This window comes from Suricata suricatta, chromosome 12 (genome assembly GCF_006229205.1).
Source record: "Suricata suricatta isolate VVHF042 chromosome 12, meerkat_22Aug2017_6uvM2_HiC, whole genome shotgun sequence".
NCBI classification, from domain to species: Eukaryota; Metazoa; Chordata; class Mammalia; order Carnivora; family Herpestidae; genus Suricata; species Suricata suricatta.
Genome location: NC_043711.1, coordinates 83,317,820 through 83,341,219, shown reverse-complemented (window position 1 = coordinate 83,341,219; position 23,400 = coordinate 83,317,820). Strand labels below are relative to the sequence as shown.

Here is a 23,400-nt window from a genome sequence, read left to right as displayed (position 1 = left end):
CAAAAATAAATAAAACATTAAAAAAAAAAGTAACTCTAATACCATATTATACCCTCCAAATCAATAGTACTATCTTGGTATTATGAAATACCTACTTATTTTCAGTTAGATGATAACCTTCACATAGTTCTAAAAACTCTACAGGTTCAAAAAGGTGTTCATTGAAAAGTTACCCCCTTACACTCTTATTTCTGGTCACCCAGTTCTCTTTTCCTTTGGCAACCATTGGCGTTTTCTGTCCTTCTAGGAAGGTCTAATACATGTATAAGCAAATACATAGAGATGTTAGTCCTTATTTTTAAAGAAGGTTAAATGATAGATCCAAGATCTACAACCTGGATTTCCCTGCCTTCAAAGTGTATTATGTTCTGTGATACTGGTCAGAATTTCCATCTGATTATTGTGAGCAAAATGGGATTAGGGGAAATAGGAGTTGGATGATTATTCAGTCTCTTTCTTTACCAAAAGAAAAAAAAAAAACAACCTTCTTTCTTCCTACATGTTCGTTTACAGGAAAATCAAACTAGAGAGAAGGAGAGAAGTAGGGTTTTTTTTTTAAAGTTTATTTATTTATTTTGAGGGAGAGAGATAGAGAGTGCAGAGAAGGGAGGGAGAGAATCCCAAGCAGACTCTGTACTGTCAGCGCAGAGCTTGATCTCATGACATGAACCTTGAAATCAGAACCTGAGCCAAAATCAGGAGTCTGGACACTTAACCCATTGAACCATCCAGGCACCCCTACAGAGAAGTAGTTTTTTTTTTTTAATGTTTTATTTATTTTTTATACAGAGAGAGACAGAGCATGAGAGGGGGAGGGGCAGATAGAGGAGACACAGAACCGGAAGCAGGCTCCAGGCTCTGAGCTAGCTGTCAGCACAGAGCCTGACGCGGGGCTCGAACCCACGAACGTGAGATCTGACCTGAGCCGAAGCCGGAGGCTTAACCGACTGAGTCACCCAGGCACCCCAGAGAAGTAATTTTAAAAGAAGCATTTAAATGGGGACACCTGGGTGGCTCAGTTGGTTGAGCATAAAAATAAAACTATTGATTTCAGCTCAGGTCATGATCTCAAGGTCATGAGTTGAGCCCTGTGCAGGCTCCACACTGAGTGTGGAACCTACTTAAGATCCTCTCCCTCTCCCTCTCCCTTTTTTCTGTCTCTCTCTCTCTTCCTCCTGCCTTCCCCCAACCCCCACCTCTCCCTCTCTCCCCTACTCTCTCTCTCTCTTTAAAAAAAAAAAAAGAAAAGAAAGAAAAGAAAAACATTTATATCCTTTCCTACTCAGGAATGGCCACAGTACGTACCTTGTTGTATAGCCTTTATTCTTTATGTGTATATTGTGTGCATGTTTTAAAGAAGCAGTTTTTTTAATTTTTAAAGAAAATGGGCTTAAGCCAATACTTTTTTAAAAATAATTTTTCCTCTAACAAGTAGATTTAAGTATCTTTACTAAGTCACTGTATAAAGATATATGTGTCATTGTTCTTAGTGCCTGTTGTATTCTATTGTAATGGATATATTGTTTTAATCAGTGTGCTGTTGATGACCATGTAGTTATCTTTATTCTTTTGCTATTGCGGAAACCATATCAAAGAATGTCTTTGTATATATAATTGGTTATGTCCTTATGGGAAATTCCCAGAAATGAAACTCCTGGCTCAAAGACACACAGATTTAAGATACTAAAGTTATTCAGATTTACATACCCACTGGTAGGTATAAGACAGCCTGTTTCTCTACACCTACTACAATTGAACTTGTTCCTATAATTTAAGCACTATTTTATTTTGCCTTGGCATTTCATCTTAAAGGGAAGCTGTGACTAGCTTCTATCAGATTAAAAATCATTCCCACCGCAGGTAGGGGACGGGCTCCTTGTTGAGGGCTTTAGAGCTGGTCTCTGTTTTAAAAATTCCCTTTTTTGTTCTCTCCTTGGCAGCGGCCCTTCTCAGCATCCCTGGCTTCGTTGAGCGGCTTTGCAAGCTTGCGACTCGAAAGGTGTCAGAGTCAACGGGCACGGCCAGCTTCCTTCAGGAGTTGGAGGAGTGGTACACATGGCTAGACAATGCTTTGGTGCTGGACGCCCTGATGCGAGTGGCTAATGAGGAGTCTGAGCACAATCAAGGTACTTGGAGCCGGGGTGGGGGCTTCTGTGACATGGGGAGCTTCCCCTTAGGCTCCTGGAGCCATTCTTGATCTCTTTTCCAAGGAGAATTAATTGAAATTTGCTCAAAGTATGATTTTCCTCAGGGAAGTCCTAGATCATAACTGTTAAGATACTTCTGAAAGCTAGTGACAGAAAAGCCTCTTTAAACTCTGTCAGGATGGACCTGGTTGCAGGGAGAAGGAGCTAGCCGGATCCAGTAACCAGAGCATTCTTAGGAACTCAGAGAGTCCTTTCCATGTCTCTGCTTCATTCTCCAGGGTTCTTTAGTGTTCTCTCTGTTCTGATGAGTAGACTGCCTAATAAATGAGTAGACTTTTGGTTTCAGCAGTAGCTTCCTGGTGAAGGACTCTGGCCTCTCTTGGGTCATATGTTCAATGGTGAAGCATTTGACTCTGGCCAGCAAGATGGGGTCAGGTTGTACAAACGCAGGAATTCTCACTGTAATCATGCAGAGAAAAGTGAAAGGAGGAGTTCTGGTTCCAGGATGGCAGTGTATGGAGCTCTGTGGACCTGCTCCTCAGTGCAACTGTAAACAAAACCTATAAAAAAACAACAAAAGCAATCCATGTATATGTGGAAGTTGTTCTGAGAGCACAGCAAAGGAGGAAACATTTCTTCAAGGAAATCTGCTAAAACTCAGAACAGTGAGTGTCTTTGACATTTGAGGTTTTGCTTGTTGGGAGTTCCACTCTTGGCTGGTGTGGCCAAAAAGACACAACCTTCAACAGGAGACACAATTCCCAAACAAGGAATCTGGTATCTCACTGTTGAAGGGGAGGAAGGCAGACCACCAGCTTTTCTCATTCACTCCAACTCCATGTTGAAAAGGCTAAATTCTTGATGAGTATACCCTTACAGGTCAGGGGCTCCTTGCCCCAACTTTATTGAGATATTATTTATTTATAATACTATGTATAGCATATTACTTTAATGCATTTGTATATTGCAAAATGATACCATTATAGTATTAGCTAACACCTCCATCCCATCACATACTTCTTTTTTGTGGTGAGAACATTTAAAATCTACTTTATTAGCATCATTCAGATATTAATCCCCATGATGTACCTTGGATCCCAGAACATAATCTTATAACTGGAAGTGGGTACCTTTTGACCACTATCTTCCTAATTCTCCCAGCTTCTGGTTGGGAAACCAGAAACCAGAATTCTGTTTCTTTGACTTCTTTAGATTCCGTATAGAAGTGATTTTATGCAGTATTTTCTCTCTCTTTCTGACTTTATTTAATTCACTTATTTTACATAATGCCAGTGACTCCTTTCCTCTGCCTACCTTTGTGTACACTCAGTACAGAAGCTGTGCCCTAGCCTGGCAAGCAAGAGTTCTGTGACCCTACTGTCCTTGCACCAGCTCAGGTGTAGAGCAGAGCTTCCGTGTAGGGAGAGGCAAGCCAAGAAGACTAAGAGTCTGCTGACTCTGCTTAGAGTAGTGGCACCAAGGTTTTGCCAGGAGGAGAGATAATGAATGGGCAAGAGCAGAATGTGGGGAAGTTCAGACCTAAGGGTGTTCTCGAAAACAATGTAGATTTTGGTGGTAAGCAAATAAAAGGAGGCTGTTAGCTCTTAGTAAGAACAAGAAGCTAAACCATAGAGGTGCCTGGGTGGCTCAGTCTGTTAAGTGTCCAACTCCTTGATTTTGGCTCAGATCTTGATCTTGGTTCAGGTCTTGATCTCAGGGTTCATTTGTGCTTGGGATCTTCTCTCTCTCTCTCTCTATCTCTCTCTCTCTCTCTCTCTCTCTCTCTCTCTCTCTCTTTCTCTTTCTCTCTGTCTACCCCTCTCTCACTTGAGGGCACATACCCTCTCCCTTTCTCTTTCTTAAAAATAAGTAACATTAAAAAAAAAAGTAAACCATAGGCTGGGTAGTTTACCAGTAAGAACCAGGAAAACAGCTAAGCAGAGCTCTTCTGAGGTCAAAACCAACCTCAGTCTCAGAAACTACCTTGGCCCAGTTTTAATTGGATTAGACTTTGGAGCACTTTATTATGTCCCAAGGCATTGTCAAGAACAGTAGAGCATTGAGCCAGCAATTAGTGGAGTCTGACAGCTGGATTTCATACCAGATGAGGCAGAAATCTTAACAGAGTAATCAGGGAAAGAGCCAAAGAGAGCCCTGCTATAAACACTGTCATCCAGGGAGACGGTAAACATCCCCATGGCTACACTCCTCTGAGGCAAAACACCAAGGACCTCGCTAGTCCATGCAGAAATAGACTTTGCTGAAATAGTCTAGACAAGTCACTGAACAAACGAACAAGTAAATAACAAGCCTTGAAAGGGAGGAAGGGGAACCAGTATCCACAGTTGCTATGTTATTTACCTAAAACGTCAGTTTGATAAAATTTATGAGATATGCAGTGCAAGTATGGCCCATATACAGGAGAAAGCAGGCAATAGAAATTGCCCGTGAGAGAGCTCAGATACCAGAGTTAACAGAGACCTCAAAGCACCCATCATGAGGATGCTCAGGAGAGCTAAAGGAGGCTGTGCCTAAAGCAGCAGCAGAAGCTAAAGAGGCTGTGAGGACAGTACGTCGTCAAATAGCATCATAAAGAGGAGATACTAAAAGGAGCCAAGTGGAAGTTCTGCAGTTTAAAATTATAAATAACTGGAAGGAAGAATTCACTGAAAGGAGCAAGAAGAATTATTCAAAGAAATAGTAGCTGAAAACTTCTCAAATTTGAAAAGCATTAATGTACACATCTGAGAGGCTCAGAGAACTGCAAGTTGCATAAGTTCAAAGAGATCCACACCCACACACATCATAATAGAAATGCTGAAAGAGAGACAAAATCTTGAAAGTAGCAAGAGAAAAACAAGCCTTCGTGTTCAAGAATATCTCTTAAGATTGATAGCTGACTTCTCGGAAATAATAGAGGTCAGAAGACCGTGGGATGACCTAAGGGCTGAAAGGAAGAAAGTCAGCAGCAAAACTTTCTTTCATAAACAAAGGTGAAATAAAGGCCTTGCTAGATAAACAAAAACTTAGAGAATTCATTACTGAATGATCTGCCTTATGAGAAATACCAAAGGAAGTTCTTCAGGCGGAAAGCAGGTGACCTCAGGCAGTAATGTGAATCTATGCAGAACAACAAAGAGCAGTACTGAAGGTAATGAGAGAATCGTAAAAGAGTATAAGTGTGTATTTCTTCTTCTTTTCTTAAGTAATTTAAAAAGCAGTTGTGTAAAGTCATATGTTTATATAATTGAATCTGTAACATACAGAAATGTAATATATTTGACAGTAACAGCACAAAGAAACTTTGTGGGACCAAATGTTGTGGGAACTTGGATGGGACCAAAGTTGTATTGCAGTAAGGAAATAATACCAGATAGTAACTTGAATCGACGGGAATCAATGAAGAGAACCAAAATGGTAAATAAAAGGGTCAGTGTCACAAACTCTATTGATATTTACTTGCTCTTCTTTCTTTTCTTAGCTTCTTTAACAGACATGAAATTATATAAAGTAATAGTTAACAACAGTGTATAGCTTAACAGTGTGTGCACTGTGTTGTACTGTATGTTGTTGGTTAGCACATGTAGATGTAGTATGCATAAAACTAATAGCACAAAAAGAGGAGAGGGAATAGAGCTATATAGGAGCTCTGGAACTTTAAGTCTGAAAAGATGCTGTCAAGTTAAGATGTATATGGCACACCGTATAGCAACTGGAAAGAAATTAACTTTAAAAATAGGGGCCCCTGGGTGACTCAGTTCGTTAAGTGTCCAGCTTCGGCTCAGGTCATGATCTCACGGTTTGTGAGTTCAAGCCCCGTGTCAGGCTCTGTGCTGACAGCTAGCTCAGAGCCTAGAGCCTGCTTTGGATTCTGTGTCTCCCTGTCTCTGACCCTCCCTGCCTCGCGCTGTCTCTCGCTGTCTCTCAACAATAAAAAACATTTAAAAATTCTTTAAATTAAAAAAAATCGAGAAAATTGTTAAAGGAATTATGCTGTTATTCCAGAAAGTGTTCTCTTACTACAAATAAAAGTATTACAGGAGAAATAAAGGAATTAAAAAAAAAACGAGATATGTAGAAAACAAAAAGTAAAAAGGCAGAAGTAAATCCAACTGTGTCATTGATAACCTTAAATATGAATATAGTAAAACAATTGATTCAAAAAACAGATTGTCATAGTGGAGTTTTTAGAAGAGGTCCAATTGTATGTAGGCTACAGGAAGCATACTTTCTATTCAAAGATAAAAACAAGTTGGAAGTAAAGGATAGAAAAAGATGCATACTGCAGAAAGCAACCATAAGAAAGCTGGAGTGGCTGAAGACAAAAAATGTTACCAAAGATAAAAAAGAACATTTTAAAATAATAATAAGAGGGTGAATCTGTTAAGATGTAACAGTTATAAATATACCTAACGAGAGCGCCAAAAAATAAATAAAAACTAATAGATTTGAAGAGAGAAATAAATAGCAGTAATAGTTGGATAGTTGAATATGCCACTTTCAATAATGGAGAAAACAACTAGACAGATCAAGAAGGAAAGAGAAGACTTGAACAACAGTCTAAACCAACAAGACTTGGGGTGGCTGGGTGGCTCCGCCGGTTGAACATCTGACTCTTGATCTCGGCTCAGGTCTTGATCTCAGGGTTGTGAGTTTAAACCCCATGTTGGGCTCCACCCTGGGCATGGCGCCTACTTAAAAAACAAACAGGCAGCATGTGGGTGGCTCAGTTGGTTAAGTGTCCAACTTGAGCTCAGTCATGATCTTGTGGTTTGTGAATTCGAGCCCTGCATTGGGCTCTGTGCTGACAGCTCAGAGCCTGGAGCCTGTTTCAGATTCTGTGTCTCCCTCTCTTTCTCTGCCTGGCCCCTGCTCGTGCTCTGTTTCTCTGTTTCTCTCTCAAAAATAATAGATAAACATAACTTTTTTAAAACAAGCTAAACTTACTAGATACATACAGAACACCACCAAACAACTGCAGAACATACATTATTTTCACATGCACATGGAACATTCTCCGGGGTAGACCATGTGCTAGGCCATCTAAAAAGCCTCAGTAAAGTTGGAAGGATTAAGATTCTACAAACCGGGGCACCTGGGTGGCACAGTAGGTTAAGCCTCCGGCTTCGGCTCAGATCAGATCTCACGTTCGTGGGTTCGAGCCCCGCGTCGGGCTCTGTGCTGACGGCTAGCTCAGAGCCTGGAGCCTGTCTTCAGATTCTGTGCCTCCTTCTCTCTCTGCCCCTCCCCCTCTCATGCTCTGTCTCTCTCTGTATCAAAAATAAATAAAACATTAAAAAGTGTTTAAAAGATTCTACAAACCATGTATTTTAGTCACAATGAAGTCATAGTAGAAATCAGATATTAGAAAGGTGGAAATTAAGTGATAAATTTCTAAATAACCAATAGTTCAGGGATAGAATCACAAAGAAAATTAAAAGATATTTTGAGTGATGCTTGAGTGCCTCAGTCAGTTAAGCATCTAATTTTGGCTCAGGTCATGATCTCACAGTTCATGGGTTCAAGCCGCCCTCTCTCTCTCTCCCTCTCTCAAAAATAAATAAACATTAAAAAATTCAAAGATATTTTGAGACAAGTGAAAATGAGGACACAACATACTGACCTTAAGGAATGCAGCTAAAGCATCCTAAAGGAGAAACGTATAGCTATAAATCCCTGCATTTAAAAAAAAAACTCAAAAAATCCCCAATCAGTAACCTAATTTTTCTCCTTATGTCATTGAAAAAGGAAGAGGCAAGCTATTTGCTCAAAGCAAGCAGATGGAAAGAAATAATGGGATTGGAATAGAAATTAATGAAATAGAGAATAGGAAAATAATAGAAGATCTGCAAAACCAGAAGTTGGTTCTTAGAAAAGGTCAACAAAATTAACCTTTAGCTTCACTGATCAAGGGGGAAAAAAAGACTATATTCAAACTATTAAAACCAAGAATGAAAGAGTACATGACATGTACAAAGATAAAAAGGACTCTAAGGAAATACTGTACACAACTGTATGCCAACAAATTAGACAGCCTAGATGAAATGGACAGATGATGATAAAGACAAAAACTCCTGCAGCCAACTCAAGAAGAAACAGAAAATCTGAGCAGACCTATGAAAGTAAAAGAGATTGAATTAATAATGGAAAAACTACCCCTCAAAAGAAGGCCTGGCCTGTGTGGCTTCACTGATGAATTATACCATCCATTTAAATAAGAATTGACACCAGGACGTCACAGACTTCCACAGAATAGAAGAGGAAGAAACACTTCCCAACATATGAGGTCATAATTAACCTGATACCCAAACCAAAGATACTACAAGGAAATTACAGACCAATATCTCTCATGAATATAAATGTAAAAATCCTCAAGAAAATACTAGCAAACCAAATTTAGCAACATACAAGGACTAAACACCTGACCAAGTCTATTTACATGACTAGGTAGGATTTATGCAGAGTTGATTCAGTATATGAAAATCAGTTGGTGCATACACTGTATCAGAAGAAAGAACAAAAATGTACACGATCATTTCAGTAGATGCGGAAAAGCATCAGACAAAATCCAACACCCCTTCATGATAAAAACATTCAAACTGGGAAGAGAAAGGAACAGTCTCAACCTATTAAAGGGCATCTTAAACCCACAGCCAGCATACTTCATGCCCAAAGACTGAAAGCTGCCCCCTCCCCCGCCAAGATCAGGCACGTGCACAAGACAGACAGGACGCCTGCCCCTGCTGCTTCAACTTAACATTGCTTTGGAGGCTCTAGGTGAGAAATAGAGGGCGTTCAGATTAGGAATTAGAAAAACCAAGGAATCCGGTAAAAAAAACAAAACAACAACAAAAAAAAACCCCATTAAACTAATAAGTTCAACAGAGTTTCAGAATATAAGGTCAATATACAAAATTCATTTGTTTCTATACAGTAGCAGTGAACAAACCAAAATTAAGAAAAAGAATTTCATTTACAAAGCATCAAAAAGAATGCAATACTTAAGGATAAATTTAAAAAGAAATTCAGAATTTCTACTCTGAAAATTACAAAACGTCTTTCTTATTGTGAAAGAGGACCTAAATAAACATAAAGCTATCTCGTGTTCATGGATCAGAAGACTCAGTATGATTAAGGTAGCCTTACTCCACGTGCTGAGCTATGTGTCAAAATCCCAACTGGCTTCTTGGCAGAAATGGATTGGCTACAAACCATATATCTAATAAGGGACTTGGATTTAGAAGTTGTAAAGAACTCCTACCGTCAATGATAAAAAGACAACACATTCTGAAATATGGGCTAAGGATCTGAATACCCATTTCTCCAGAGCAGATAGATAGCCAACAAACAAATGAAAAGATACTCAGCATCATTAACCATCAGGGAAATGTAAATCCAAACCACAGTCAGATACTACTTCATACTGTTAGGATGTTTATCATCAAAAAGAAATGATAGCAAGTATTGGCAAGGATGTGGAGAAATCAGAACCCTCATTCTCTGTTGGTGGGCATGTAAAATGGTGCAGTCACTTTGGAAAACAGTCTGGCATGTTTCAAACAGTTCCTCAAAAGGCTAAACAGGGTTATCATATGACCCAGAAATTCTATTCCTACTTATATACCCAGGAGAAATGAAAACATGTTTATGTAAAAACTTATACGTGAATATTTATAGCTGCAGATTTATAATAACCAAAATACGGAAATAATCCAAATGTCCATCAGCTGATAAGTGGATAACAATGTGGTATATTCATACAGTAGAATATTGTTCAGCAGTTTAAAAAATGAAATACTGATACGTGCTGCAACCTGAATGAGTCTTGAAAACACTGTGTGGAGTGGAAGAAGCCAGGCACAAAAAAAAAATCACACGTTTTATGATTCCATTTGTATGAAATGTCTTAAACAGGCAATTCCATTGAGACAGAAAGTACTTTAGTGGATGCCTCGGGATGAGGGGTTTGGTAGCAAATGAGGAGTGACTGCTAATGAGAACAGGACGACTTTTTGGGGTGGTGAAAATGCTCTATAATCAGTTGTGATGGCTGCACAACTCTGTGAATATGCTAAAAACCACTGGATTGTACAGTTCAAGTAGGCAAACTGTGTGTTAAATTATAGCTCAAAGCTGTTTTAGAAAAAAAAAAAAAGAGTGAGTATGCCCCGGAGTGCAGTGTAGACCTACGGAGGGTAGCAGCCCCTTGAATCAGGAATGAAGAGATTGGAGAGAAGTACAAACCTCTCAGACTAGTTTGCTGATCCTCATCCTTGGGAATTAACCTTGTTGCTGACCCTTGGCCATTGCTTGAAGAACTGCCTTTCTCGAAAATACTTACCCTCGAGACTGTCTCGTCAGGCCTGTGCAGACCAGGCACCAAAGATCGGCAGTGCCTTGGGGAAGCATCCGAACTGCCTGTGTTTCTTCTTCTCCACAGATGTGTATTACTGAGCAGGGCTTGTGTGCCATTTGCTGCGCCTGCCCTTCCCTTAGGCGTCCTGTACCACAGTCGCCCTCAAGCTCCCTGAGCTAGGTGACAAGGACGCCGAGGCTCTTCAGGCCACATGGCAAGTGTGCAGCAGAGGCAGGGTCCACACCGTAACTCTCCGGATTCTCTCCACAAATCAGCTGACTCTTAAACTGTTCTGGGAGCTGGGCCAGAGGCCCAGCATGGAAATTGAGTAATTATAATTTTCCTCCCAACATGCAGGAAAATGAACGTTTCTGGAGATAGAATTTTTCTCAATTCGGTTTTCTCCTGTAAATTTTTCTTCAGTCTTTGCCCACTACCACTTTTGTTGCAATGAAGAGTTTGCAGATTGGGACACTTGGATGGCTCAGTTTGTTGAGCGTCCAATTCTTGATTTCAGGTCAGGTCATGAACTCATGAGCTCATGGTTTGTGGGACCAAACCCTGCATCAGGAACCATGCCATCAGTGCAGAGCCTGCTTGGGATCCTCTCTCCCTCTCTTTCTTTCTGCCCCTCCTCCTAATCACTCGCTTGCTCTCTCTCTCTCTCAAAATAAATAAATAAACATTTTTAAAAATTTATTTTAGGGGCGCCTGGGTGGCTCAGTCGGTTGGGCATCCGGCTTCGGCTCAGGTCAGATCTCACGGTTCGTGGGTTCGAGCCCCGTGTCGGGCTCTGTGCTGACAGCTAGCTCGGAGCCTGGAGCCTGTTTTGGATTCTGTGTCTCCCTCTCTCTCTGACCCTCCCCTGCTCCAGCTGTCTGTCTCTGTCTCTCAAAAATAAAATAAAAAGCAATAAAAAAAAATTTTTTTTTTAATTTATTTTAAAAAAACCTTGCAGGGGTGCCTCGGTGGTTCAGTCCGTTAAGCATCGACTTCAGCTCAGGTCATGATCTCATGGTTCATGGGTTCGAGCCCTGCATAATAAAAAACATTAAAAAAATAAATAAGATAAAAAAAAAAACCTTGCAGATTAAAAAGGAAAAAGCTAGTAGCAAGCAAGCATTAGCGGAAAAACTCATTTTATTTCTATTTAACATATACTCACATGTTACTTATTCATGTGGCAGACATTGTTTCTAGCACTTTGAATATATTAAATCCTTTTCATTTTTCAACATTGGTAAGAGATTGGTCCTGTTGCTGTTCCCCCAGTTTTATAGGTGAGGATGGATACCAAAGCATAGCCACGTCTGCCAGCTTGCCCAAGGCCACCCAGCTGGTGGGCAGTAGAGCCGGGTCAGATGCGGCAGGCTGGCCCGGGGTCTGTGCTCCTGGCACCTGTGCCATGCTGCCTTTCAGTTTTGCTTCAGTCAGCATCTGGTCACCTCCCAGGGTTGTGATTTTATATTAGTGACATGATATGGCTATAAAAATTGTTCCGTGTCAGTAGGGCAGAGTAACCTGGGTTCCTGTATCATGGTATCACCTTGCAGAAGTCACCGGACTTTCGCACGCACCTTACCCAAATTTTATTTGATAACCACTGTTCTGGACCATGGAGTTGTTCTGGCCCTCTGCAATAGGCCTCTAGGGGTAGCAGTTCCAGCGGGAGCTTGGAAGGACCTTCATAGTTACTCATTCATCTTTTCACATTAAACATGAGGAAAACTGAGGGGGAGTAAACCCTAAGTTTTCTTGAGCTTGACCAGTACTCTTTTAAAAATAATAGGAACCTGAACGGAAGGCTCCCCAAAACCAGGGGGGCTTTTCTCGTGCTCTCATTCACTCTGCAGAGCCTCCCGAGCTGTCCACAGTAGCACTCCTGTTACTTCCCTTCTATAAGGCGCTCTGAGGCCTAGTGTGGAGGTGACTTGACCAGTATTATACAGCCAGGAGGTTAAAACCCCAGAGCCCTCAGCCTTCAGCACTTTGCTCTAGCCCCTTCCCATGAGTACACTTCACTGTCACCTGCATGACTCATTGAGACTTTCTTGTTAATTGGGTAGTAGAATAAATGCGATGGTTTACCTGCAGCCCAAATACAATGCCTGGCACCTACTGTGTCCCAGGAATATTACTCAGATGCTGCCATTGTTACTATGACAGTAAAGTGGAAGTCTGCTAGTAAACTGTGTGTTCATCTGTATCAGTAACAGCAATTGTGGTGTCCAATCTGCCTTGCAAAGTTGAACCTTAGAAAACTTTAGGTGGTTCTTTGCAAGTCAGGAGAAAAGAAACCTTGGAAAAGGATCCCTCTCCATCTTTTAGCAGTGCCTCCTTGTAGAATCTAGGCAGAGGAACCGGGTACTTAGAGTCATTTGTGAGGAGAGTTTGGCACAATTTGCTGCTAGCTCACGGTCTGGGCACTTGGGTGGGGGACACTCTGATGGTGACAGGAGAAAAAAGTATCAGGAAGGGATGGATCTTGCTGCTGTCTTGGCTGTGTCAGAGCATTTTCACTGTGTTAAAGTCGATGAGATGCAATGCAACTGCAGAGTCGATTTGTGGGGTTTTTTTTAATTGAAGTATAATTGATGTACAATGTATTATTTTCAGGTGTACACCATGATGCTTTGATACTTGTACAGAGTGCAGAGTAATCACATCTGTCACCATACATACAGAACTTCTTTTCTTACGATGTGCGGAGTCAGTTTTTCTAAGTTTGTAAGCTTCCCTAACTCCAGTGGGCCCGAAGGGGTTTCATGGCTTTCAAAGTCTCTGTCATGGGCTCAGGGGCCAGTCTGATGACTGTGTTACCTCAGGTCTGTCCAGAGCAGGTTTGAGGGGCAGAAACCGGTTTCCTCACAAGCAGTGACTCAACCCTCTCTCCTGGTGGCTGTCTCAGCCTCCATTGTGTTCCCTCCGCCAGGGTCTTCTGAGGAGAATGGCCTGCCTCACACTTCCACCCGGACCCAGCTGCCTCAGTCAATGAAGATCATGCACGAGATCATGTACAAACTGGAAGTGCTCTATGTTCTCTGCGTGCTGCTGATGGGGCGTCAGCGGAACCAGGTGCGCCCCTCCCCCGCATCAGAAAAGTGCTCTCTGGGCATTTGTGGGGCATCCAGTACTCCAGTAGGCCATCTCTCCAGCCCAGCAGTGTGCAGGGGGGTCGGTCTCCTCATCTCTGTTTTACGTATCAGGAAACTAGTCTCATTCCAGAGTCCACAGTCTTCCCACCATACCTTGTGGTGGGCAGCGTTTCCGAGCAGCGCATCAGTGCCCAGGGCAGAAGCTGGTGGCTTGGCCATGTTACCTGACCTTGTTAATATGGAGAACTAAGGGAAATCTTTGTGGCAGGACAGCTGCTCTGTAGATGCACTGGAGGAGCTGCCAATCCGATAGGGGCTCAGGGAGGTGGGCCAGAGCCCCGAACTGTGTCCAGTTACAAAAACTAGGCAGGTGTTGGGGCTCCCCAGGGGCTGGGGTTGAAGGAGCAAGGGCCCATAACCTACAGAGGGAGAAAAAGAGCACCGCTCCTCCAGACAGATGAGAAGTAGCCCTCTCCTGCTGACTAATCATTGCCCTGTGGATGAAGAAAAAGGTGGGCAGTTGGCAGGGGACGCTCAGCAGTCCTTAGGCTCCTTTGTGAGCCAGACCCTGGACCATCACAGCAGCTCTGTGCGAGATGGGTGCGCTTATCTTCATCTTACAAGTGAGGAGCAATTTTGGATAGGGTAGCCAGGGAGAAGACCCACTGCCAAGAGGATATCCAACATAGCAGTGTCCTCAAGAAAGTGCGGGGGCTGTGCACGCCGATCCCCAAGGCAGCCTGCCAGGTAGAGGGAGTAAGTCTTGAGGTGCGAATGTGCCTGGTGGGTTGGTGGAACAGTAGGGAAGTGGGGACATGGATTGGAATGAGCAGCGAGGGGAGGGGTGAGGAGCAGGCAGGGGCCAGATCGAATCTGGCTTTCACAGGCCATTTTCAGGACATGGGTGTTTACTCTGAGTGACTGGGAAGTCACCTCTCTGGCAGCCATGTGAAAGAGATGATAGTGGCCAGGACCAAGCATGTCAGTGGAGGGGAGTGGCAAGAAGTGCTTGCATTCTGGATATATTCTGATGGTAGAACAGGTAGAAGTTGCTGATAGTTTGGATGTGGGCATGAGAGATTATGGGTGACCTTTGACTACTTCTAGGGTTTTTGGCCCAAGCAGGTGGTAGGATGGATTGGCCACTTCTTGAGATGGTTAAGACCGTGGGTTAGGAGTTGGGGGAGAGGAGTGGAGGCAGAGGGAGACAGGCAGGGAATTCAGTTTGGACAAGTTAGATTTGAGGTGTCTCCCAGAATCCGCACCTGGAGTTAGGGCAGAGGTCAGGCCCGGGGCTCGAACCTTGGAGGGTGTCAGCATGCAGTTGGTATTTAAAACCTGGACCCTGGATAAGGCCCCACCCTGACCTCTGTGGCGTTGAAGCTCCTTCTTTCAATATGGAATCTATTTGTTATAAAAATATTGTGTCACTGTGCCTTACATGTGTTCAGTGCTTTTACCTTTTTTTCATATTTGAATTTTTGGGTATTTGGTAAGTTATAGAACAAGTGGCGCCACCTCTCGCCTCACTTGATACTTGAGAAAACCAAGGTGCAAAAAGGGCTGTGCTCTCATGCTCCAGGCATCAGTAGAGCCATCTACTTTCTGTCCCCCATGACCATTCCCTGCTCCCTGAGCCTTCCTGTTGCTAAGTCTTTACGAATCAGTCATCGGTTTCTCTGGTTAGCCTGTATGATTACTGCCGCTGCTGCCTCGGAGGGACCACTGCCCGCCTGAGGACCAGTGCTCTGCTGGCACGTCCTCATGAGCACTGTCAGCACTGACTGTGTACCTGCTGCGTGCTGGCGCCGTGGGGATGTGGATCCGCAGACCTCACCGATGCAGGGACAGCAAGGAAAAGGGATTCCCTGGCCAGGCCTCCGGAAGGTTCCTCCTTAGAGTGGCCTTACTGTTGTGCATTCAGGCCAAGTTCTCTGACCAGTGTTGGCTAAATTGAAATCACTAGACTGGAAACTCTCCCCAGAGGTCCTGAGTTCCATTTCTCCGGTGCTGATGTAAACAATCAATACAGCACTTCCTGTAAAGTTAGGCCCTGCACTTGGGCCACATTACCTCACTGAATCCTTTCAGGAGCTTCCCTAGCCCTCATTTTCCATCAGGGGACTCAGGTTCAAAGAAGAACGTTGCCCAGAGTCACAGCTTTGTTCATTTCTGGCCTCCTAAGATAAATGCACACCGGGGCGCCTGGGTGGCTCAGTCCTTTAAGCATCTGACTTTGCTTCAGGTCATGATTCACGGATTCATAGGTTTGAACCCCGTGTTGGGCTCTATGTTGACAGCTTGGAGGCTAGAGCCTGCTTCAGATTCTGTCTCCCTTTCTCTCTGCCCCTCTCCCGTGCTCCCTCTCTCTCTCAGTCGCGTGCGTGCTCTCTCTCTCTCTCTCAAAAATAAATAAGCATTTTTTAAAAATTTAAAAAAATAAATAAAACATACCTGTGGTAGGCCTGAAGGGCAGGCTTTAGGATCAGAACACTGGAGTTGGGGTGGCATTTCCACCACTGCCTTGGCCCATCTGTCCTGCTGAACTTCCCCTTCCCCCTTGTAGAATGGGAATTAATAAGCACTGAGTCTGTACTCAGGACTTTACATGCATTTTCTGGCTTTGTCCTTACAAGAGCCCTAAGAAGACGAAAGAAGACATATATATATATATATGTAGGCAAATAATTCACATAGTTCCATATTAAAATGTGTAAGTAAGTATCAGTGAAGCCTTTTTCCCTCCAGTCCTGAACATTCTTCCATGAAGTTCTTCCATGAAGTATCTAATTTTATCAGTTGTTCATGTGTCCTTCTAGAGACATTTTATGGTTATAAAAGCAAATATATTCCTCTCATTTTTTAACACAATGAGTAACGTAGCATATACATATATACTTTCTTAATATTTCATCTTGGTAAATGTTCAGTTCACTACTTGTGTAAGACCTCGATCTTTTTTCTGTGCCTCATACCCCACTAAGTGGATATGCCATAGTTTACGCAACTAATAGCCACTGATGGGAAGTATAGGTTATATCTGCTTTTTGGTATTGCAAATAATGCTGACATTCTTTAGCGAGCAACTTTATACATACGTCATTTAGTATATGGATCTGAGAATAAATTCCTAAAAGTAGGATTGCTAGTCAAAGGGAATATGCACTTGTAGACTTTAGAGATCCCACTGAAATGACCTTCCGCAGGCAGGTCGGCACGTGCCCTCTCCCCAGTAGTGTGCCCGAGGCCCAGCTCACCAACACGGTGTTACAAAACTTCGTTCTTTGCTAACCAGAAAAAGTGAGAAATTGGTTGTGATTTGAATTTCTCTTAATGTTTTAAGTGAGGCTGAACACTTTCCATATATTGAAGAATGTCTTGTATTTTCCTGTCTGTAACCTTTGCCAATTTTTTCTTGTTAAGGTTGATCTTTTTGTTTAAGAGATTTGTAGGATTCCTTACAGAGGAAATTCGGTTTTTGCCTGTGATGTGGGATTGCCAGTATGTTCTCCATTTTCCTATTTGACTTACGACTTTGCTTATTATGAATTTTGCCACAGAGAATTTTTAAAGGTGTATATGGTTAAATTTAACAGTTTTCTCTTTTGGCTTCTAGGTATACTTAATATACTTAATATTTTAGAATCTTTCTCATGTGGTCATTTAAAAAAATCTTTGCATAGACTTTGCTAGGATATTTAGGATTTACACCTTTTAAATATGTTTATCTTGTTTCTAGTTGAAATCTGTCCTACTCTAAAGCATGAGGGGTATTTGTAGCTTAATGATATGAGGAAGAAACAGACTAAGAACAGACAAATTAAGAAACTTGATTAAGGTTACCATGTTGGGGTGTGTTGGGGCTGCTTGTCAATCCCAGGGCTCTCTGAATCCAAAACTCCTGTCTTAAAAGAGGACCCACCATACAGTGTGACCTCAGGAGTACTGTGGGGGTCTGTGAGCAGAGTGCGAAAGCGTGTCTGTGTGTAGTGGGAGTGTGGAGAGGGGGAGCTACATGAGGTGTTTTCTTTAAATCTCAACAGCCCCTACTGACTGTTGCTTTCTTTGTCCTCAGAGATGGTTTTGTACGTGCCGAGCAGGAGACTTTGTTGGATCTTCACAGCACGCTTGTCGTAATGCTTTTTTGCCTTCCTGCTGCATCCAGGTTCACAGAATGATCGCAGAGTTCAAGCTGATCCCCGGGCTCAATAACTTGTTCGACAAGCTGATATGGAGGAAGCACTCAGCATCTGCCCTTGTCCTGCACGGTCACAACCAGAACTGTGACTGTAGCCCGGTGAGCTGGGGATGCGGCAATAGATGGGCTTTACTTGCCAGGAGTAGTTGTTTCCAGAACTGCTGTTGACCCTTTGAAATCTCTCTTTTTTTTTTTTTTTGAAAAAATAGAAATACAATCCTAGTCTGTATGATCCCTTAAGTGGAAGCTGCCTTGGCGAAGGGTGTGACCCCACCCCTCCACCAGGGCAGAACTCCCTTCGGAGGCCGTCTGTCAGCTTCCTGGTGCACACCTCTGGGACAGGACGCTCCCTTTCCTCCAGGCAGAGTGCCTCTCTGTCGCACATCCGCTGGTGGTAGTTTTGCCCTCTAAGACCGTGCACCACCAATGATCTGTGGCCAGAAAAGGTTTTAGAGTGATTTCTTTTTTAAAGGGGTCAGAGGCTCACCTCTTCCTGGTCTGTTTCATTGTGCACTAGAGAGGGCACTGAACTGGGAGTCAGGAGGCCTCTGTGCCTCCCAGCTTGCTGGGAGAGCTTGAATGAGTTACTGAATCTCTGAGCCTGTTTTTTGCAGAGGGAAAGTCATGCTCCCTTGCCCACTGTCCTCGTGGGCCACGTGGAGGCTTGGTCACCAGTATCAGGACAGTGCTCTGGGTCTTTGAAGTGCCACACGGCCATCAGTGCCATAGGCTCTCCCTGGTCTCTGTGTCTGGAGACTTCCCACAGTGTCTGACCTTCCAGCTTACTGTTCTCTGGCCTTGTCCAATTTGCCTCCCAGCCCATCCGAGTTTTTAATTTCAAGTGAATATATTCTGCATTTTTGAGACATCTGGTGCTTTGACAAAAAGAACGTGGTCTTTATTCATTATGTTAATGTACATTACTTGTAACATACTTTTTTATGACCTTGGATTGCTCATGGGATGCTAATACTTGCATTTGAATCTTCGTATTCCCCTCAGGGTGGAATGTGGCCTAATGTTCTGGAATGTAGCCTTGCCTCTGGAAGTATTTCTTCAGAGCACTTGCTTTTGTCTGCCAGGTTCTTTATGAGTAAGTGCCACAGGGCAAGTTTTCACGTTGAGTGCCTCAGCCCGGCGTGTGAGCCCAGATTCTTCTTCTGGGGTCTCCCCTTCACGACCAGCAGCACCCTGGCAGAAACAGGCATCTTTGCCAGCTCCCTGGGCTGATAAATGGGTTTTTCTCACCCTTCTTTCCTGAAATGTACATGCTTCCCAGGCTTTACATGGGCCCAGGGTTCTGTTTAGTCCCTGCAGGGCATTACACCCAAGCCCTGGCATGAGTAAATGTCATTCCCGCTTCTCCATCCCACCCGGAGCAGCCGACCATCGGCTCTTGTGCTCACCACTCTGAACGAAGTCCTTTCTTCATTTCTGATTCCAGTGCATTTTCATTTCTTACAAAGTTAGCCTCACGTTTAAGAGAATTTCAGTTATTTCTTATCCAATATGTAGTAGGGGGGAGCAGGAAGGGTCTGCAGCAACTTGATCTCTTATTGGCCAGTTGTAGAAGTCGGCAAGGGGTTTCCAACTACAGAAAAGTGCTCATTGTGTACGAGGACACAGGCTCAGAGAAGCAAAGCGACACATACAGACTCTTACCAGAATGTTTGTTTTCTTTGGGAACGTTGTGGTGATGGTTTTAACATCAAGGATACACCTGTGTTTTAGGACATCACCTTGAAGATACAGTTCTTGAGGCTTCTGCAGAGTTTCAGCGATCACCACGAGTAAGTACAAGCTGTCCCTGGAAGGAGAGTTGTTTGCATGGGCTTCTCCCTTCTCCCGGACCTTGCTCAAGAGGACCTGGGAGCTGTGAGGGTGGCTGTCACACGGTTACCATGTGTGGCTGCACTTTGACAATACTGTAATAAGAGCTGCCATTTGTGCTGCCCTGCCTTTGTGCCAGGCCCTCTGCCAGGCTTCCCCTGAGCCCTCAGCCACCCCAGGAAGGGAGTACAGAGTTGCTGGCCCCTTGTTATCCTTGGAGTCAATACATCTCTCAACTGTCTGTCCCTCCGAACCAGGAAGGGACAGCGTGGCTCTTCACAGGGACTTCAGGTCGGCAAAGTAGGTTGGAATATTCTTCACTTGCACAAGGAGATGTACCCTCTCCCATTTTTTTGAAACCAAATTTTTCTTCCCTCCCATATTTCATTTTTCAACCTTTAGTGAAGAATGGACAAGAGAGTAATTCTCTGCTCTAAAGAAAACAGAGCAAGGGGAGGGAAGAATAGAAGCTGACCCCTTGACCTTGGCACTGGGGAGCCATTATGGCGGGGGTGGAGGTGGGGTGTAGGGAGACGTTGGTGAGATGGAACACATAGGCGGTTACTGCTTAGCTCTTGCCCACTGCTGGTATACAGGAACCCAGGCCCACTGTTGCATAGCTTTCTGAGCTTTTCCCCTAAGGGAAGCTAGAAATTAAGATTTATGTGAAAGGTCCTGATTTTAAACATTGACTTAAATTCTTTTGAAACATTGTGTAAGCTGCCAGAAAGTGCCTGAGGACAAATGTGGCCAAGGGCCTCCACGCTGTCTGGATCATGTTGACCACCCTCTCTTCAGAGGCCCTCTGCCTGAAGGACGTAAGCTCCAGGACCTACATGAGCCCTTCAAAACTGGCACCAGTATGCTCTGAATGTGTACTTGTTTTCTGAGGAAGTAGGTCCCTAACTTTCATCAGACTTTTATTAAATCTGAGCACTTGTATGTGTTAGGCACTGTTAGGCTCTGGGGAGACAGTGATGAGTGAAATTAGCTCTGATCCCTGCTGTCGTGAAGGGTACAGTCCTGGAAGGGAGAGGGACATTAATCAGAGAGTCACGCCACTGAAGGTCCAGTGACAGATGAAGATGGTTATTCACGGGAAGGGAGTGAGCATGGTTCTGTGAGACACATTTGACAGGGGCCCTGAACTGGCCAGAGGGTGGATGGGAGCCCTTCCCTGCAGAAGCAGCTTGTCAGCTGAGACCTGAAGGGGTGGTAGTAAATTGGGTGAAAAGGAAGAGTGAGAGTCTGGGTGTTCCAGAAGTCACGGCGTGTGCAGAATCTCCTGCAGGACAGAGCACCGTGTGTGCAGGAAGGCCAGTGTGGCAGGTGGTGTGAGTGAAGGGGGCTTGGCCCACAGTGAGGCTTTGAAGGTGGTTGGTGGCTCAGCCACAGGGCCTTGTCGGTCATGTTCATGGGCTTGGATTTTATATATTCTAAAGCTTGTGAAATTGTGGGGGCATTTTTGAAAAGAGAGCGAACTGGTCAGAGTACCATTTTCTAACGATCTCTCCGAGTGCTGTGTTGAATCAAACCTGGGGGAGACCATTTAGGAAGCTGCTTCTGTCCATGTGGCTTGAGTGATGCCAGGCGTAGAGATGAAGGGCGCAGGAGGGAGTGTCCCAGGGCCTCAGGCCCCTGTGGGAGTGCTGGAATAGGGCCAGGTTTGAGAAGTGAAATGCTGAGTTTGATTTGGACATCACCAAGTTGGAAGTGCCCTTGAGAAACAAAAGGAAACGTTCAGTGGCAGGGCACCTGGGTGGCTTGGTCTGACTTTGGCTCAGGTCATGATCTTGAGATTTGTGACTTCGAGCCCCATTTCAGGCTCTCCACTGATAGCTCAGAGCCTGCTTAGGACCCTCTTTCTCTCTGCTGGCCCCCCACTTGCACACATGCATACTCTCAAAGAAACAGAAAAAAAAAAAAAAAGAAATGTTCGGTGTCAAATGAAAGGCCTGGAGATGCTGAGGGATGAGCCTTGTTAATGAATGGGGGAGGGGAGGGAGCCAGGGAAACTCCTGCCACCTGTGCCCTTCTGCCAACTCGGGGGCAAGTGGTGGCAGGGGCGGGCACCTGGGGGACTCTCAGGTTCTCACCACAGGAGCTGGGCGAGAAGGGAGCTAGCCTGGTGCCTGTCCTTTACCCCTTCCAACCCATTTATTGCAGGAACAAGTACCTGCTGCTCAATAACCAGGAGCTGAACGAACTCAGTGCCATCTCTCTCAAGGCCAACATCCCCGAGGTGGAAGCCGTCCTCAACACTGACAGGTGAGTGGCGTGCAGCTCCGGCCCACAGCCCACCCTGGCTGCCTGGGAGTCAGGCACTGTCCTCATGTCCCCTGCATTACCTCTCTGGGGCCGCACAGCAGCCCTAGGAGGGAGGTGCCATCATCATCTCCACTTTACCGAGCAGGGGCTTGGAGAGGTCTCCTGCTAAAGGTCACATGTGCCCTGCCCATGTCTTTGTCACTCACCTTTGCGGACATGTTTCTTGCCCTGTGATAAGTCCATTAGCTGGGTTATGATCGTGTCACCTTCTGACCACAGGCTCCTGAGGGTCAGGGCAGGGAGGACTGTAACTAGCAACAGAAGTCATAATCGCCAGCCTCTTTTTTTTTTTTTTTAAAGCAAGAGAAATCTATTCAAATAAAATTGTGCACGGTCCATAATGTCTAGAGGGGATAAAAGTAGAGCTGTTCTATTTGAAGAGGGAGTTTAAAGGCTCAGAATCCCTGCCTGCTTGGCCATCTGTTCCCTGTGATGCAGCCTGAGTCACTTCCTCATCGAACGTCTTGCTTCCTAGCCTAGTAGCAGCCTTCCCAGAGGCACAGGGACTTGTCCAGACCCAGCTAGAGCTGAACCTGGGGTCCAGGATGCTCCCTGTCTCCCCGTATTGGCATAGACTTTGCCCCATCTGGTAGACTCTGCTGTGGCATTTCAAACTCGCTTTGGTGTAAACAGCCCTCCAGCAGTTCTGAGCCCTGTCTCTGGGTTTTTCTGGCCTCTAATCACTTGCTAGAGAGGCTGAGAATGGAAAGCTGGCCTGAGATGTGGTGTGAGTACACTTGGCTATTCAGTTCTAAGGCTGCAGGAGGTCTTGGTGTCCTCTGGATCCAGGTAGAGCAGGGAGGCATTCTGCAGGCTTGGAAATGTCCTGTTTTTTCACCCACCTAAATGAGCAGAGAGACCCAGCCCCAGGGCCCCAAGATAGCAGTCCCGTCAGCTTCAGGTCTACCACTGAGGTTCCTGTTTTGTTTCAGGAGTTTGGTGTGTGATGGGAAGAGGGGCTTATTAACTCGTCTGCTGCAGGTCATGAAGAAGGAGCCGGCTGAGTCCTCTTTCAGGTAGGTCTGAGGACAGGCACCTGCCACTCCTGAAGGGCCCTGGAGCCAAACATTTCTCTAGTGGTTAGAAATACCTCAGGTAGCTACCAGTTTCCACTGTGGACATCCGACTACTCTGGTGGGGAGGGGGTCTGACTCCGCAGGTATGCATGAGCTTCTGTTGCATACCAGCAGTATATTTTAGGGACTGACCAAGCATTCACCAAGCACCTACTCAGTGCTGGTGCTGGACAGGCGGTAGGAAATAGCTGCAGCCCCTGCCCACGGGAGTTCCCTGGGTTGTGGGAAACAAGCATGTAAAGAAACCTGTTGGAGTACACTGTGGAAAGGAACTGAGCCAGGACCTGCCCCAGGGGTTTGGGAGCAAAGGAAAGGCACTTACCCAGCTGGGGGCTGCTGGGGGGTGGGTGTGGACAAGGAGGGCTGCTCA

At 44.6% G+C, this 23,400-nt stretch overlaps 1 protein-coding gene across 3 annotated transcripts in view; it reads left to right on the top strand.

Moving 5' to 3' along the window:
• The window catches only part of TRPC4AP (transient receptor potential cation channel subfamily C member 4 associated protein), a 67,650-nt gene that overhangs the window by 38,852 nt on the left and 5,398 nt on the right, over positions 1-23,400 (top strand). For 2 of the 3 annotated variants that reach the window (XM_029916808.1, XM_029916810.1), the window contains exons 8-13: positions 1,941-2,126; positions 13,412-13,578; positions 17,764-17,895; positions 19,528-19,586; positions 21,793-21,894; positions 22,887-22,970. In XM_029916808.1, the coding sequence (XP_029772668.1) occupies positions 1,941-2,126; positions 13,412-13,578; positions 17,764-17,895; positions 19,528-19,586; positions 21,793-21,894; positions 22,887-22,970 (730 nt within the window). The remainder of the gene's footprint in view (positions 1-1,940; positions 2,127-13,411; positions 13,579-17,763; positions 17,896-19,527; positions 19,587-21,792; positions 21,895-22,886; positions 22,971-23,400) is intronic. The other variant, XM_029916809.1, reaches the window with a different exon arrangement.